Source organism: Callorhinus ursinus, unplaced genomic scaffold, assembly GCF_003265705.2.
Source record: "Callorhinus ursinus isolate GAN/ISIS: 27379988/994484 unplaced genomic scaffold, GSC_fseal_2.0 scaffold13, whole genome shotgun sequence".
NCBI classification, from domain to species: domain Eukaryota; kingdom Metazoa; phylum Chordata; class Mammalia; order Carnivora; family Otariidae; genus Callorhinus; species Callorhinus ursinus.
Window position 1 is genome coordinate 24032434 of NW_027397075.1, and position 16751 is coordinate 24049184.

A 16751-nucleotide genomic window follows, 5' to 3' on the forward strand; every position below is an offset into this window, starting at 1 on the left:
AAAAGAAGGAAGGAAGGAAGGAAGGAAGGAAGGAAGGAAGGAAGGAAGGAAGGAAGGAAGGAAGGAAGGAAGAAAGAAAGAAAGAAAGAAAGAAAGAAAGAAAGAAAGAAAGAAAGAAAGAAAGAAAGAAAGAAAGAAAGAAAGAAAAAGAAAGGAAAGGAAGGGAGTTTTCCTAAGACTGTTTTGGGGCCATGTTAAAATACTTCCAGGTCTGAGTCCCAATGCTATGTCAAAACAGTGTTCCTTCTTTAAGAGCAGAGACTTTTTGTAAACCACTAATCATCACTATTAAATATGAACACCTAGAAAAAATAAATGGCGATCTTAAATCTACGTTAGGAGGCATGAGTCCACTCATCTGGGGTAATTTTTCAACAGGATCCTAATATCCTATAACCCAGGATTATCAGATCCTGGGCCATGAGAACAAGGCTCACCTGAAAACCATAAGACTAGCACTTCAGAATTACTAAATACTTTTGTGACTAGGAGGAAAAAATAGACAATGATTTAATGTTAAAATACAGATTTGACTGGCTGATACAGTTTGGTTATATACCTGGTATGTAATAGCACTATCACAAATTGACTAGCTATTTTATAGATGTCTGAATTTCAAATAAGATAGATTGCATCTGTACCTCAAAAACAGATGTTTTCTATGCAAATCAAATTTTAATGAACACTATTTACTTATCTTTACCTGTAAGCCAAGATCCTTGTTGTTTTTGCTAGTATTTTAATTTCCCTTAGTCAGTTCCTACATCTATTTACTTATGATGATATAAAACATACCTAGGATATACTTGCCTCAAGCCACATAGGGTTGAACTTGGGAACTAAGAAATGAGAAAAATGCAATGGAAACCTCTTTGCAACAACTTCTATTCACTTTATTTAATAACTATAATTTGATATAGTCATGAGTATAAGAACTCTGTATTGTCAGTATACAGAAAGATTCCTGACCATTTTTTCCCTCCCAAGAAAAAATAGAAAAATGACATGATTATGTCAGACAAATTCCCTGTGCATTTCCAGTAGGGTAGCTGTGATGTCTCATCTTTCCTGCCCACTCAAGAAAGCATATATCAAAGGCAAGGGAGAGAAGTGATATTATTAAAGGGATATTTGCACACCCAACTTTTTATGCCTTACAAGGGACTATGACAGACCTGAGAATTCATCCAGACATGCTGCCAAGAACAAGTGCACTAGAATACGTGTCTTCCCTAGTCTGAGGGGTGGGACGGCTGTGGGGAGGAGCCAAAAAGGGAAAGGACTTACATCCCCATTCTTGGGTGGGATGGTGAGCTCCAGGTACCCATGAGGAATGTACTGCTGACTGTAATCAAAGCGGGGTTTCTTCATGAGGTGACTTCTGACAGTGGAGTATGCTCCATCACATCCTGCAATGAGGTCGTAAGTGACATCTATGGGAACTTTGTCAGATCTGAAAAATAAAGTGGACCATTAAAAAAAATAACAACAGTCTAGTGGTAAAAATGATGATGTTCATCTGTTTGGGTATAAAAAAGTAGCAACTCAGGGGGGCCCCTCCTCACTTGTACATATCTGACTTTTGAGCTTGGAGTCAATAGCTATAGAATGAAGGTGATGGCCCTTGTCCTGAGAGACTGTGATGAGAATAGCATCACTGTACTCATTAATAAAGACATGCCAGGCCACGGGAGTGTGACTAAAGCTCCCTGTACAAAGGGAGGGAGTCTCCAGAAGAAGGCAGAGTGAGGGAAGGGACGGACCACAGCATGGATGTGCCCAGGACTTGCCAAGAGCAGTGTGTTTAGCTTGAGTGCAGGGTATCGGGAGATAAGCTCAGGGAAAGAAGACAATGTGGGGAGGGAAAAGAGGGAGCAGAAGAAGAGAATTTTGAATGTTAAGACAAAAGGTTTAAATACATTCTTCTGGCAAAAGAGAGAAAATAACTTTTTCCACTGGGGGGGTTGATGTAGGAAGTGTGGTAATTTAGAAAAACTCATTTGGCACTGGATGTATTGAACTGGAGGCAGAGTTCAGGAGGGAGGGGACACGGAGAGGACTAGGTGAGTGCAGCAACCTGCGTGTGCAGACGTGAGAGCCCAGAGACCACGGGGCTCTGGAGAAAGATGTAGGCTCAGAAGCTATCAGGGAGTAAGAAAGACTGGGCAGGGGTCATAGATTTAATGGGAGGAAACAGGGAAGAGGGCACAACAAGAATGACTCTAATGATTTGGGTGATAGCACTAGGGAAGTCAGGAGTAGACATGCTTGGAGAGAAATAGATGGTGAAGTTTTAAGATGTGTTTGAGGTCATGGCAAGAGGTACCTGTGAAGGTGTCGAACAGGAAAGTAGCATGGATTAGGATTGAAATAAGGAGAGTGAAGAGAGTGAAGACAGAGGCATGGGCTAGAGAGGTTCATTTTAAAATGTTTTATTTATTTATTCATGAAAGTCAAAGAGAGAGAGAGAGAGAGAGAGGCAGAGGGAGAAGCAGGCTCCCAAGGAGCAGGGAGCCCGATGCGGGACTTGATCCCAGGACCCTGGGATCATGACCTGGGCTGAAGGCAGACGCTTAACGATCTGAGCCACCCAGGCGCCCTAGAGAGGTTCATTTTAGTGAAGTGAATTTAAAAGTGGTCGCTGAACGGACTGGGAATCCATGACGTATCGCAAGAATGGGACATGGGACTAGGAACTTCAGAGGAAACAGAGGCAGCCAAGGAGAGGCAGACAAATCATTTCCAGAAAGAGGAGGGGAAACACAGAGCAGTGGAGTGTCATCTGTTTCAAGCAGAGAGCGTTTGAAGAGGATGGCCACCAGGGGCAGGATGCTGAGCCAGGTTCAGAATCAAGAAGAATCACTGGTGTTGGTGTTCAGAAGGCAGCCAAGGCTGGTTTTTGACCTGAAATCCTTTGAATCCCTTTTTGGTAATCATTTAACTCTTTCAAATAAGCCAGAGAACAAAGTTTACAGATCCAGTTCTCTGTGTCAACCCTTCACCTCTGCAGTCAACAGGCTGACTGGTGATTACCCAAGCACTGTGATCACTCCTTCCTCAGGATTACATTTCAACAGCCTGTGGCCAAAGTGCACCTTCACATTGGGGTATTTCTCAGCAGCTGAGGAGACAAAGAAGAAAACCAAATAGAAATACAATTTCAATTCTCATTTCACTTAATCAAATTGAAATAGTCATTGTCTGAGAACAGTGGGTTAGAGATGTTTATTCTTAAGAATGTAAAAATTACTTAAAATGGTCATTTGACAGCTATTTGGCAAATGTTCCAGAATAATTTGGTAGTAAAAATAATGAATACAAATCAATTATCCTCATCCTCAAAAAAAAAAAAAATCCAACCAATTCCATCATGCAAATTTTTACATTGCTATGACAGTTGTCACCCTGGAAAAGAAACAGGCAGCACATATTTTAAAAGTTGCCTCTAACTTAAGACTTTGTGATTAGAAATACTCAGCCAAACTCCTTTCTCAGGCTGTGTCTGATTCTTTATCTCTTTTTAGTAAGTCTCTAGACTTCTGAGTCACGTTGTCGCAAATAAAGATTTTTGATACTAATTCTTTTTGTAATCAAACACTGGAACACTTAGAGAAAAAAAAAACGAGCAAGAGGATTTAAAACTCCTCAATAAATAGAATCAAATTATTTGGTGCTTTTTTATTTTGCCTGCTAGCAATCTATAGAAAGTAGTGAATTCATTATATTCTTGTCATAAGAGTAAAATATTATTTTTGTCCCTATTAATTCTAATGGGTAAGAGGTATATAATTACAGGCTATTTATTGTTGTTAAAGCTACAAATCAGATCTATTTATCTGTGTTTAAGAACTCTTTTGGAAAATAACTTCGGAGAAATCAGAGTTTATCAGAACCACTATGGATATCTTTTATAAACACAAAATGTGTTTGTGGAATCAACCTTTGAAAAAATTAAATCAAATTAAATTTATTTTTTATTTGGGGCACCTGGGTGACTCAGTCGCTTAAGCATCTGCCTTCGGCTCAGGTCCTGATCCCAGAATCCTGGGATCAAGCCCCTCGTTGGGCTCTCTGCTCATCAGGGAGCCTGCTTCTCCCTCTGCCTGCTGCTCCCTCTACTTGTGCTCTCTCTCAAACTCTCTCTCTCTCTGTCAAATAAATAAATCAAATCTTAAAAAAATAAAAAACATATTTTTAATTTAAATGTATACTAATACACCCCAAAGAATTTTCCACAGAACACTAGTCCTGGATTTGCTTCCTAATCAAAACCATTTTGTGGTCAAAACCATTTTGTGGTCAAAGCCATTAGCAAAATGCTAACACTCGGACCTCCCTGAGCTGTGCGGTCCTGGTTCTCAGCCCCCTGTGGCTAGACTGAATGGAGATGTGTTGTACACATTGGGTTTTGGCAGCTCAGAAAAAAAAAAAAAAAAAAAAAAAAGTCTCATGAATAACTGTGTTCTGTTGATTACACATTGAAACGATAATATTTTGGATCTATTAGGTTAAAACATATTGTTAAACTTAAGTTCACCTGTTTCTTTTTCGGCTTTTAAATGTGGTTCATATAAAAGTTTAAATTACACATGTGGCTGCCATTTGTGGTCATATCTCGGACAGCGCTGCTCTAGAAAATCCACCATGCCAACCATTAGAATAAAGGCCCTGGTGTTTGCTTTGGCAGCACATATACTAGAATAAAGGCCCTGAGGAATACTGTAAGAAAACTTATAAAACTTGTTTCATGCAGGATTTATCACACATACGTGACCACATGTCCTTTTCCTGCTTGCTTTGCTTAACAATTATTAACATCCCCCGCTGAACAGTGAGCCAAGAAACAATCCTACATGGGATACAGGGCAATGATTTCGTTCCTGAGTCTCGGGGAGTGGGGTGCTGTTCGGTCAGGAGCCAGTGTTTGCCCGGGAAGCCGGCGGCTCACACACTTGTTTAAAGGACTGACAACTGTGTGAAAGAATTCAAATGCCAAACAACATTTAGGAGCGAAGAGAGTCCGTGTTCACTTTGTTTACGTATTTATGGCATTTATGAAATTATAGACCATGCAGTACATTCCTAAGGAAAACCAGGTCTGGGAGCTTCTGGTCTGTCCACCAAGATCAGCTCTTCCCAAGTTGTGGCTCCTACTGTTAGCAGATGTTTCGTGTGTAATATTGGAGGCACGGACTCTAGGGGTTAAAGGCATGGACTTTGGAGTAAGGGCGCAAGCTCCAGCCCAAACTCTACCACTTATTAACAGTATGGACTGCTGGGGGGTGGGGGTGGGGTTTCTGGAAGCCTCCTTCTCCACCTGTAAAACTGAGGGGAAAGAGTTCCCACCTCACAGAGCTGTTGGGAGGGTTATATAAATCGATGCATATAGAGCACTTAACATACTTCCTGGTACCTCAGTGAATGTTTGCTCTCATTTTTATCCTAATAAATCCAGAAGATGCTCTAAACAGATTGTCTTAGGTCTGATATAGACTACTTTTTTAAAAAAGCTGTTTTGGGGCTTCTTTAGATCAATATGAGTATATCTAGCAACCTATCCCTGCCCCCAACACCTACCCATCCAAAGGATAGTCTTGCAAATATAAATAAGGAAGTAGGATTAAGAATACTAAGCCCTATTTCTTAAGTCCCTGGTGAATCAGCAGGAGTGAGCTTCACAGACGACTCCTGCCAGTTGAATTCAATTCAACAGACACACTGCAAACTCACACTGGGTAGGGGGCTGTGGAGAAACACAGATAAACCACAAAGAATCTCTGCTCCCCAAAACTCAGAGGCTGCTGGATTGCATAGAGGAATTGACTTAAAAGATAGTAGAATTACTCAAGTGTCATGCTTTGTGGGGAATGGACCTGATTAGCACAAATGCTGATGAGGAGAAAAAACTGTTATGATCAAGGGCTACCTGGCAGGTGATTGGACTGATTATCCAAGCTACAAATTTAATTTGCAATCCAGTGGCTTTTCCATTAATGGGTGGGTCTGTAACACACTGAAGTCTTCAGAGCACATTTCACAACTTCCTCTTTTTTCAACCTCCTACATCCTCTATCTACTTGGTCTCCCACAAATATCATGAGCCTTCGCCCTCCCCTCTGCCTCCTGTGCTCTAGCTTTTAGTACAGGGCTTGGTTGATGCACCCAGGGATTATTGCAGTACTCTAAAGACCACAGCCCTCTTCAGCCTCCAAGTACTGCTCTTCATCTTTCTGTAGTGCAGGGCTAATTGTGCCACTTTGCCCGTCCTTCGAGGGTATCTGCTGTTCCTCTAGTCCATGAGTTTTTCGGGGAGTGAGCACTCATTCATTCCAGTGCTAAGAAGATAGCAGGAATAGAATGTGTTGAACAAATGATTTTTATTTTGATCAGTGATAAGATGAGAGAGAGATGCCGGAGGATATATCACAACTACTTTTCAAGAAGGACTTTGTATTGTACATACCCTGCCCTAATAACCCATGACTAACCCATGAAAATGAATCGTAAGCAAATCCCAGTAAATCATGTGACAAGGTTAGTTAGGTTCATGCACTTTACTGAAATGACAATTGCTGAATAAAGCATTGGACTTACCAGTCAATAGTTCCTTGTTTAGATATTCTCTGCTTATAGAAAGAATATACTGCAAGAAAAATACAGTAAATACTATTTGCTTCTGGAGAACTGGACAAATATGTCTCACATTATTCACTCAGCAATAGGAAATATCTAGCAGAAGGTTGCAAACTTAGTTTTATAACCATTTAGCTAAGTAGCCTTTAAAAAAAAATAAACACTTTGACCAAATACATATAATACAATGTTCAAGTTTAAACTTAGGCTTTTTAAGGTTTGATACCACAAAAACCAAATCCTCTTTTTACAGCAAAAAAAAAAAAAAATATGTTATTTTCACTAAGATAGTTTTGTTTTAACAACATCTCAAAAATCTCACATTTTCATCTTAGGTCTCCAAATCGAGCTGTTAGAAAAACTTCAGTAATGACAGCATCACTAGAATAAACATACTATTTCCTAAAGAGACTACTTTGAAGGCATTCATTTCAACGTGAAAGGAGTGGGGAGGGAGGCCCAAAGTATTGGTAGAAGTCGGATCAGCCCTCCCTGGGACAGTGTGTTCTTTTTCTCCGACTTTATAGGACAGTTCAGCAAGGGCCGACTATTCCCTGAGGCACAGAGGGCACAATGCCTAGGGCCCGCATACTTTTAGGGGTCCATGAAAATGTTTTAATTTTAGTTGATACTAAAATCAGAAGCAAAAAATATAACGAATATATGAGAATGAATCCAGCCTGGATTAATCTTTATACCAATGCATTCATAAAATCTAATTTGTAATATTTATTGTTTCAGAGAGAGAGGGACCCACAAAGACAAAAGTGCCCACCCAGAGCCCACAAAAGTGGTAATGCAGACTTGCAATTCAGGGTGAGTCTAGTCTTTAAAATTTAAAGCATGTGTTTCCCAAATTGAGAAGCGTCACATCATTTAATGCAAATATGCTAATTTATAAATCTTCACCTCATCCAAAAGTAGACATTTAATATTAACAGCTAAATGTATAGTTGGTGTAAAAATAACTGGGTCATGCTACAAAGACAATGACTGAGGAGGGGGTTTCCTGTGTCTTTGCTATAAATTAAAATGAACAGGACTTCTTCATTCTCTGCCTCTTTGTTCTGTTTTCTAGTCTTCTGTGTCATTAATCACCTTGTTTCAACAGAAACCACACTTGTTATTCAGACTATGTTAGGAAACATTTAAATTAGGAAGGTTCATTGATGTGGGGAAAGTATTCTTTCCATCTCGGTTGCGAGGCTTGGTTGACACCTGCATCATCTGGGAACCGATACGCACACTGGTCCTGTGGAGAGGGTCCCTGTCAATTCTCTCCGGGGTCCGGGGGCAGCCTTGCGTCATGAGCAAAAGTTAGAGCCTCCCGCATCAAGCCTCACTTCTCCAATGCCTATTCTAAAAGGTTGATCTGAAGAGAAAATGTGAATGAGAACAGACAAATCTTCATGATACATATAAATCAAACCATCATGCTGTTCTCCCTGAGCTTATAGAGTGATGTCTGTCAATTGTTTCTCAATAAAGCTGGGTGGGAACCCCTCATCTCTGATGAAGGCTACAAAGAAATAATTCTCATATTCCAGCTCCAGATTTCCTATTTGGATCACTTTATTGAACTTATTTAATTTATCAAAACAAAAACAGCAACAAAAAGAATGCTGGATTCCAGCTGACAGCCATACATCTCAAGGAACAGCTCAAATGACTACAATTTAATCTATTTTATGCGTCATTATTCAACTGTCCTTACTCATCATATTGCATTTTGTACAATTCTGTGTATTCTTCCCAGCCATGTAGTAGAGTAAGTATAAATGAACATTACTGACCCAACACAAACTGCCCGCTTTTGCCGCTTTGTGACTCAATTGGACTGGACAGACTAAATTGTTTCAAGTGAACCTTCACAAAGGTCCTTAATAAAATTAAACAATAATTAAAAAAAAAAAAGAACAAACAAGTGAGGAAGTATTAAGTGGCCCTGGTAACCAAAAACATCATTAATAAAACCTAAAGGAAGTTGGATAATCTCCTTTGGAGATTTGTAAAACAGTAGTTTCAGCACTGACTTTTTTTTTTTTAATGTTATGTTAGTCACCATGCAGTACATCATTAGTTTTTGATGTAGTCAAGTATATTAGAAAAACAAGTTTCCATTCTATATCCTGAAAGAAAGCCTGCAAACGGGGACGTTTTCTAGGAAGGGGGTGCTATTTCTCCACTTGGGGCATAGGAGGCTAGGGGTGAGGATTGGGGAGCTAGGGTGGGTGCGGAGATGGGTGACATAGGTGAAGGGGATCAAGGGTGCACTTGTTGTGATGAGCACCTAGTAATACAGGGCATTGTTGAACACCATATTGTACACCTGAAACTAATATAACACTGTATATTAACTACGTTGGAATTAAATAAAATCTTAAAAATCTATTTTTCTGCATCGTTAAAAAAGTTGGGGAGTTCTGACATGCTCTGTATATCAGGGAATATTTTGACAGTTCCCAGGGCAATTTGGGAGGGAGATGGTGGGAACCAGCAAGACTGGAAGAGTCTGACCCTGGCCAGGAAGAAAGGGCAGAGAAAACAGGTGGAGGAGGGAGGCTGGGAGAAGGGGGGAGGCCAATAGAAGATGGGCTGCCTGAGGATTTGCCAAAATCCTGGGGTCACGGGGAGGGCTTTGCACCTCCACAGGCTGTGGAATTGAGCGATTCAGAACAATTTTATGTTGTTCTTAAAGGAGGCTCCGTGTTCGACCCTGTTATAAAAGTAATAATGCAAACCAAAGAAAGAGAGGTGGCTGCAAATTCAGCATTAACTGAGTTCTTAAGAATTGAGAATGGCAGGGTCCGTGGGCAAGCGATCATTTCCTGCCTCTTCTAACATAGTCAAGGCCCCAAATGGGAACTCCCACCAACACCTTCACCCTCTTGGCCGTCAGTGGAGAGGGTGCTGCCCCCTCCCTCCTCCGGTGCTGGGTAAGGAAGCCAGTTTCAGGCGCAAGTCCAAGTCACTCTGCTCATCTAACTTTCCTGATATTCTGAACCATGTCTTCCTCCTCCGTCTACTCACACTTTATTGGCTCAGTCTCTGGGGAGGTGAGGGGGGATGATGTCGGAATTGGTCTACTTGGCTAATTCCCTGTGAATCCAAGACAAAGGTAGGACAATTACTACAGTCCCTCTCAATTTAGCAAAAGCCAGAGTGCAACTAATGAAGCTAGCTCAGCACTCCTGGGAGCGCTTTCTACACCGTGGGGTGCCGGCCACTGTGCATGAGGACACCTGCCTTGCGTCGCCCCTGGTGTGGACTTCATGTACCCATGCAGCCTATTTCTTCATCAGTAAAAGCAAGGTGGTTGGATCCAAAGAGCCCAAGGTTGCTGATCGCTGTAAGACTGTGTTATAGTGAAAGTACGTTATGAGTTTTCTTATCCAATACACACTTGGCACTTAAAAGTTTACTTTTTTTTTTTTTAGAATTCTGGTCTCACCCAACTCCTCTCCATAGATGGACCCTCGTTTAATTGCGAAAAACGTTATTTTGGTGCCGATTTAATATTTAAACAAGATGTCTGTCTCAAACCTCATTTTCTCTGTGAGGTCTCTGAAAACTAAACCTCCCTCTTCTCTGAACCACACAGCTGAGCATCACTCAGAAGAGTTCTTTCCATAAAAACCTGACTACCGTCTGTCCTCACGAGGTTGCAAGCTCCTCTCTGGTCCTCAGTAAGTAGCACAAGCAAGGGGTGTGGTGCACAGGCAGACAGTTGTTTAGGGAAAGGTTACAGTTAATATGTACGGCTTACACTGGCCCTGCGTGTGTAAGTCCCCTGTTTCTTTCCTACAGCACCACACTCAGTTTGGGGCCGATGAAACAGGACATATTAATTATCCAAAAATGCTTATCTGCCTATGGATGGTCAGTAGACTTCCTTCTGCTTCCTTCTTCTGCCTGGTTAATGCATTAAGACTCTGTACCTATGTTTTTATAATGCCCAAATCAGTGGGTTATTATTTGAGAATGTCAGTAAATGGAAAATTTTGATCTTTCCCCGCCAACCACCCCCCCACATTCCTATAGGCGCTTAGTTGTTGGAATGTTTTACTTTTCAACCACTTTTTAAGCAAACTTGAATTGTAGTAAAACACGCATGATACAACATTTACCATCTTAACTCTTTTTAAGTGTACCGTTCAGTGGCATTCGGGACATTCACATGGCTGCATGACCAGCTGTACCATCCCTCCACAGAACGCTTCATCTTACACATCTGGAACTCTCTACCCATTAAACAATTGCCCCCCACTTCTCCCTCCCTGCAGGCCCTGGCAACCACCATTCTGCTTTCTTTTTTTATGCATTTATCTACTCTAGATACTCACATAAGTGTACTATGGCATCTGTCCTTCTGTGATTGGCTTATTTCACTTAGTATAAAGTCCTCCAGTTTCAACCATGTTGTAGCAGGTGTGAGGATTTCCCTTTTTTTAAGGCTTAATAGTTTTCCAAAGCATGTTGTATAGAAAAACCTCCCCTTCTCCTCTGGGGAGTGTCTTCTTTACTCTCACTTATTACCACACGCATGACACTTTGACACCAGATGTGGGGGCGGGGTCCTCCACCAAGCAATTTCTCAGTGACACAAGCTGGCTGTACCACAATTTAACTATTCTGACACCATCTACCTGGAGATAGCCTCAGATCCCAAAGGTTAAGGGCTCAGTCCCATGAGACTGCACCCCCCACACACACATCAAAGGCCAATGGCAATGTAGCTTGTACCTGGGTTTCTACCCGGTTGGCTATAAATCACAAGTTCCCCTGAGGCCCTCTTCAGGTTCAATGAACTGGGTAGAGTAGCTCACAGAACTCAGGAAAACAGTTGATTTACCGTTTATCAGTTTATTATAAAAGGGTATGGTTAAGGGTGCAGATGAACATCTAGATGGAAAGATGGGTAGGGCAAGATATGTGTTCACCCTCTATGGGTGTGCTATTCTTCTACCAGCACCTCTGTGTGTGCACGAACCTGGAAGTTCTCTGAACCCCATACTTTTGGGATTTTTATGAAGACTCCATCACACGACATGATGGATCATTAACTCCACTCCCAGCCCCTCTCCCCACTGTGGGGAAAATTCCAAGCTTCTTATTATGCCTTGGTCGTTCTGGTGACCAGCCCCCATCCAGGAGCCCATCAAGAGTTACCTGATTATAACAAAAGATACTCTTATCACCCAGGAAATTCCAAGGGATTTCGGAGTTCTGTGTTAGGAACCACAGTCAAAGACCAAATATTAGAACAAAAGATCTCCTAGTGCTTTAATCATTTAGGAAATTACAGGAGTTTTAGGAGTTCTGTGCCAGGAACCAGGGGCAGAAACCATTATTTTATTTTCTATTATCTTACATATGTGTACACCATGTCTTGTTTATCCATCCATCCATTGATGGACATTGGGTCACGTTTGCTTTTTGACTGTTGTGAATAATGCCGCTATGATCATGAGGGTTCAAATATTTCCTCAAGTCCCTGCCTTCAGTTCTGTTGGATATATACCCAGAAGGGGAACTGCTGGATCATATGGAAATTCTGTTTTTCATTTTTGGAGGAACCACTAGGCTGTTTTTCATAGCGACTGCACCATTTTATATTCCTACCAACAATGTGCAGGTGTTCCAATTTCTCTGTTATCTTTCCCAACACTATTTTCTGTTTCTCTTTCTGTTTTCTGATAGTAGCATCCTAACAGGTGTGAGGTGCTTCAAGCACCACACAGACCTTGTTTCCATGAGCACCTGTGTTTTATCTCTTGCTGCCCAACACGTGGTCCACAGACCAGCAGCACAGACACCAACTGGGTGTATTTAGGATGCATAATCTCAGCCTCCATCCTGGCCCTACAGAATCAGACTCTGCATTTTGACAAGATCCCAGTGGAATCTGAGAATTGCTGATCCACCTGCAATGGGAGCTCTGTGGGAGCTCAGAGACAAAGAATATAAACCTCCCTTGGGTTCTGCACTTAATAAAATGAGGCCTTGTTGGATAAAGCAAGTTGGGTTTTTCTCTAGTTGATAGATGTTTGGTACATTCATTCTCTCTCAAAGAAACAAATTTAGAAGGTATAAATATTAGATAAAAATACATACTTTCCCCAACTCTGTGTGTTACTATGTAAAAATAAGAAAAACACAAAGCAGGATAATGGATTTTCTTTTGTAAACTACATCACCATATGGCCTCTGTTGTTGTAGAATTATACAGCACTGAAAAAATTTCTGGTTCATTCTATAAATTCCATTATAATTAAATTTGGGGCAAGAGTCAGTTTGGGGAAAACCCTATAGAGTTGTTCTTGCATTTTATGCTTGACAATAAATACATGGTAATCTTCTTTATGTAATTAAAAGGAGATGGGAGAGAAAAGGTGTCCCAGGCCACCATGAGCGATGCGTACAGGCAAAAAAGAGCCTAATAGTGATGACAACGTAACTAATTCCTATTGAATGGTTATTAGAAACTGGGCCCTATTTTAACGGCCTCCTGTCAATTAACTTGTTAACTAGTATAGGTTTCTGAGTGGTAGACTGATACAGACAATGTCAAAGAAAGGTCTAGAGAGGAAAGGAAGGGCCAATGAGCAAGAGTCACATTCCAGACATTAGACTCAACTGCAAGCAAACACTACCTTCAGGGTTAACCGACCTGTGACTTGGTCCCATAGGGAATTGCAGACTTTTCCCCTGAAAGAGAGTGAATCATTCTTGCTCTCATGGGGATGCCTTGGGATACAACCTGAAATAAAACCAGAAATATCAATTTCAATTACCATAACGTGGCATCATGCAAATAAGTTAGACATCGGTTTTAAAATGTGATTTTTAAAATATTTTCAAAAAATTAAAAATTAATGCAAAGGATTATGGGAAGCACAGTATGATGGAAACTTAATGAAAAGTATGTTCCTCCAAATCTTAGGTTTTGATTTTTTTTTTAACCTTTAGATTTTGGAATTGATTTAAATTGTATCTGGTCTAAATCATGTATTACAATTAAGGAAAGTGGTTCAGTGTCAAAGAGGTTATAAGTGATTTTTCTCATGATCACAGAAGAGAGCAAGCAATGCATGAGGAGGAAACCCCAGGACTCCTGAAGCCCCATGCAGAGTGTTTTCCTACACATACATCTAAGGAAATTTGTATCATCCCAAAGACACATTATCAGTAAAAGTACTCTCAGCAAAATATTTACTTCTGTTCACATTTCCAAGCGACACACCAGACAGTGAGAAGTTTGGCAACGTTGTTGGAAAATGGCAAGTATTATCTTTTACAAGGAAAATGTCTTAACAAGGTACCTGATCTTCCAGGCCAATGGCGTTCAAGGCTTGTCGTCCTCTATAAGAAAGGGCCAAGTTAATGCTTCTTCCACGTGCAAATTTAGCCACTCGGATATCTAAGACAATGAAAATAGACTCCGTATTATACCTCAGGACAGGCTAAGCATATAACACCTAAACAACTGGTGCAATCAGAACCAAATTAAAAGACCCCTGTTAGCTCCCTTAAAGAAAACACTAATAGTCGTGATTTTGTATTAAATTAAATTTAGATAGTTGTGGTTGCAAAAAAAAAAAAAATAAGTTCCTCTTTCTAAAACACTTTCTTTTTAAAAACTAAAGAGAAAGATGTCAGAGAATCAGAATTTTCACATCTCACGAGTTTCAGTCTTGTCTTACCTTCCCTAGCTTCATATACATCAACTTGGAAATTCCTCTTTGCAAGGAAGCATGCATTTAATGATCCAACCTAGGAATCAAAGCAATTTGTTTCATATTTTTATCTGATTCCACAAATATAGGGAATTTTTACTGGCAAAATGCAACATCACATGTAATTTTACTTCTATTAGTCTTGGCTGTCCAGTTGATTTATTCAATCACCAGCAGAAAACATCATTTGCAAAAATAATGGGATGAACTCAAGATTAAACAGTATGATTTCAGAGGTAGCTTTGATGTTTTTCTTTTTTTTTTAGTTTTTTTTTATTTACTTAATTTTTTAAATAATTTTTTATTGTTATGTAAATCACCATACATTACATCATTAGTTTTTGATGTAGTGTTCCATGATTCATTGTTTGTGCATAACACCCAGTGCTCCACGCAGAATGTGCCCTCTTTAATACGCATCACAAGGCTAACCCATCCCCCCAACCCCTCCCCTCTAGAACCCTCAGTTTGTTTTTCAGAGTCCATCATCTCTCCTGGTTCGTCTCCCCCTCCGACTTACTCCCCTTCATTCTTCACCTCCTGCTATCTTCTTCCTTTTTTTTCTTAATATATATTGCATTATTTGTTTCAGAAGTACAGATCCATGATTCATCAGTCTTGTACAATTCACAGCGCTCACCATAGCACATCCTCTCCCCAATGTCTATCACCCAGCCACCCCATCCCTCCCACCCCCCACCACTATAGCAACACTTAGTTTGTTTCCAGAAATTAAGAATTCCTCATATCAGTGAGGTCATATGATACATGTCTTTCTCTGATTGACTTATTTCACTCAGCATAACACCCTCCAGTTCCATCCACGTTGTTGCAAATGGCAAGATCTCATTCCTTTTGATGGCTGCATAATATTCCATTGTGTCTATATACCACTTCTTCTTTATCCATTCATCTGTTGGGGGACATCTTGGCTCTTTCCACAGTTTGGCTATTGTGGACATTGCTGCTATAAATATTGGGGTGCACGTACCCCTTCGGATCCCTACATTTGTATCTTTGGGGTAAATACCCAGTAGTGCAATTGCTGGATAGTATGGTAGCTCTATTTTCAACTGTTTGAGGAACCTCCATACTGTTTTCCAGAGTGGTTGCACCAGCTTGCATTCCCAACAAAAGTTTAGGAGGGTTCCCCTTTCTCCGCATCCCCACCAAAATCTGTTGCTTCCTGACTTGTTAATTCTAGCCATTCTGACTGGTGTGAGGTGGTATCTCATTGAGGTTTTGACTTGGATTTCCCTGATGCTGAGCGATGTGGAGCACTTTTTCATGTGTCTATTGGCCATTAGGATGTCTTCTTTGGAAAAATGTCTGTTCATGTCTTCTGCCCATTTCTTGATTGGATTATTTGTTCTTTGGGTGTTGAGTTTGATAAGTTCTTTATAGATTTTGGATACTAGCCCTTTATCTGATATGTCATTTGCAAATATTTTCTCCCATTCTGTCGGTTGTCTTTTGGTTTTGTGGACTGTTTCTTTTGCTGTGCAAAAGCTCTTTATCTTGATGAAATCCCAATAGTTCATTTTTGCCCTTGCTTCCCTTGCCTTTGGGGATGTTTCTAAGAAGAAGTTGCTGCGGCTGAGGTCGAAGAGGTTGCTGCCTGTGTTCTCCTTTAGGATTTTGATGGACTCCTGTCTCACGTTTAGGTCTTTCAACCATTGGGAGTCTATTTTTGTGTGTGGTGTAAGGAAATGGTCCAGTTTCATTCTTCTGCATGTGGCTGTCCAATTATCCCAACACTATTTGTTGAAGAGACTGTCTTTATTCCATTGGACATTCTTTCCTGCTTTGTCAAAGATTAGTTGACCATAGAGCTGAGGGTCCATTTCTGGGCTCTCGATTATGTTTCATTGATCTATGTGTCTGTTTTTGTGCCAGTACCACACTGTCTTGATGATGACAGCTTTGTAATAGAGCTGGAAGTCCGGAATTGTGATGCCACCAGCTTTGCTTTCCTTTTTCAATATTCCTCTGGCTATTCGGGGTCTCTTCTGATTCCATACAAATTTTAGGATTATTTGTTCCATTTCTTTGAAAAAGGTGGATGGTATTTTGATGGGGATTGCATTGAATGTGTAGATTGGCCTAGGTCGCCCTGACATCTTCACAATCTTTGTTCTTCCAATCCATGAGCATGGAACGTTTTTCCATTTCTTTGTGTCTTCTTCAATTTCTTTCATGAGTATTTTATAGTTTTCTGAGTACAGATCCTTTGCCTCTTTGGTTAGATTTATTCCTAGGTATCTTATGGTTTTGGTGCAATTGTAAATGAGATCGACTCCTTGATTTGTCTCTCTTCTGTCTGGTTGTTCGTGTATAGGAATGCCACTGATTTCTGTGCATTGATTTTATATCCTGCTACTT

At 40.5% G+C, this 16751-nt stretch overlaps 1 protein-coding gene across 1 annotated transcript in view; it reads right to left on the minus strand.

The window, feature by feature from the left end:
- KMO (kynurenine 3-monooxygenase) overlaps positions 1-16751 on the minus strand; it is a 60904-nt gene that overhangs the window by 25219 nt on the left and 18934 nt on the right. The window contains 6 exon segments of the mRNA XM_025878016.2: positions 1288-1453; positions 3034-3121; positions 6595-6643; positions 13304-13393; positions 13956-14053; positions 14337-14406. Of these exon segments, the coding sequence (XP_025733801.1) occupies positions 1288-1453; positions 3034-3121; positions 6595-6643; positions 13304-13393; positions 13956-14053; positions 14337-14406 (561 nt within the window).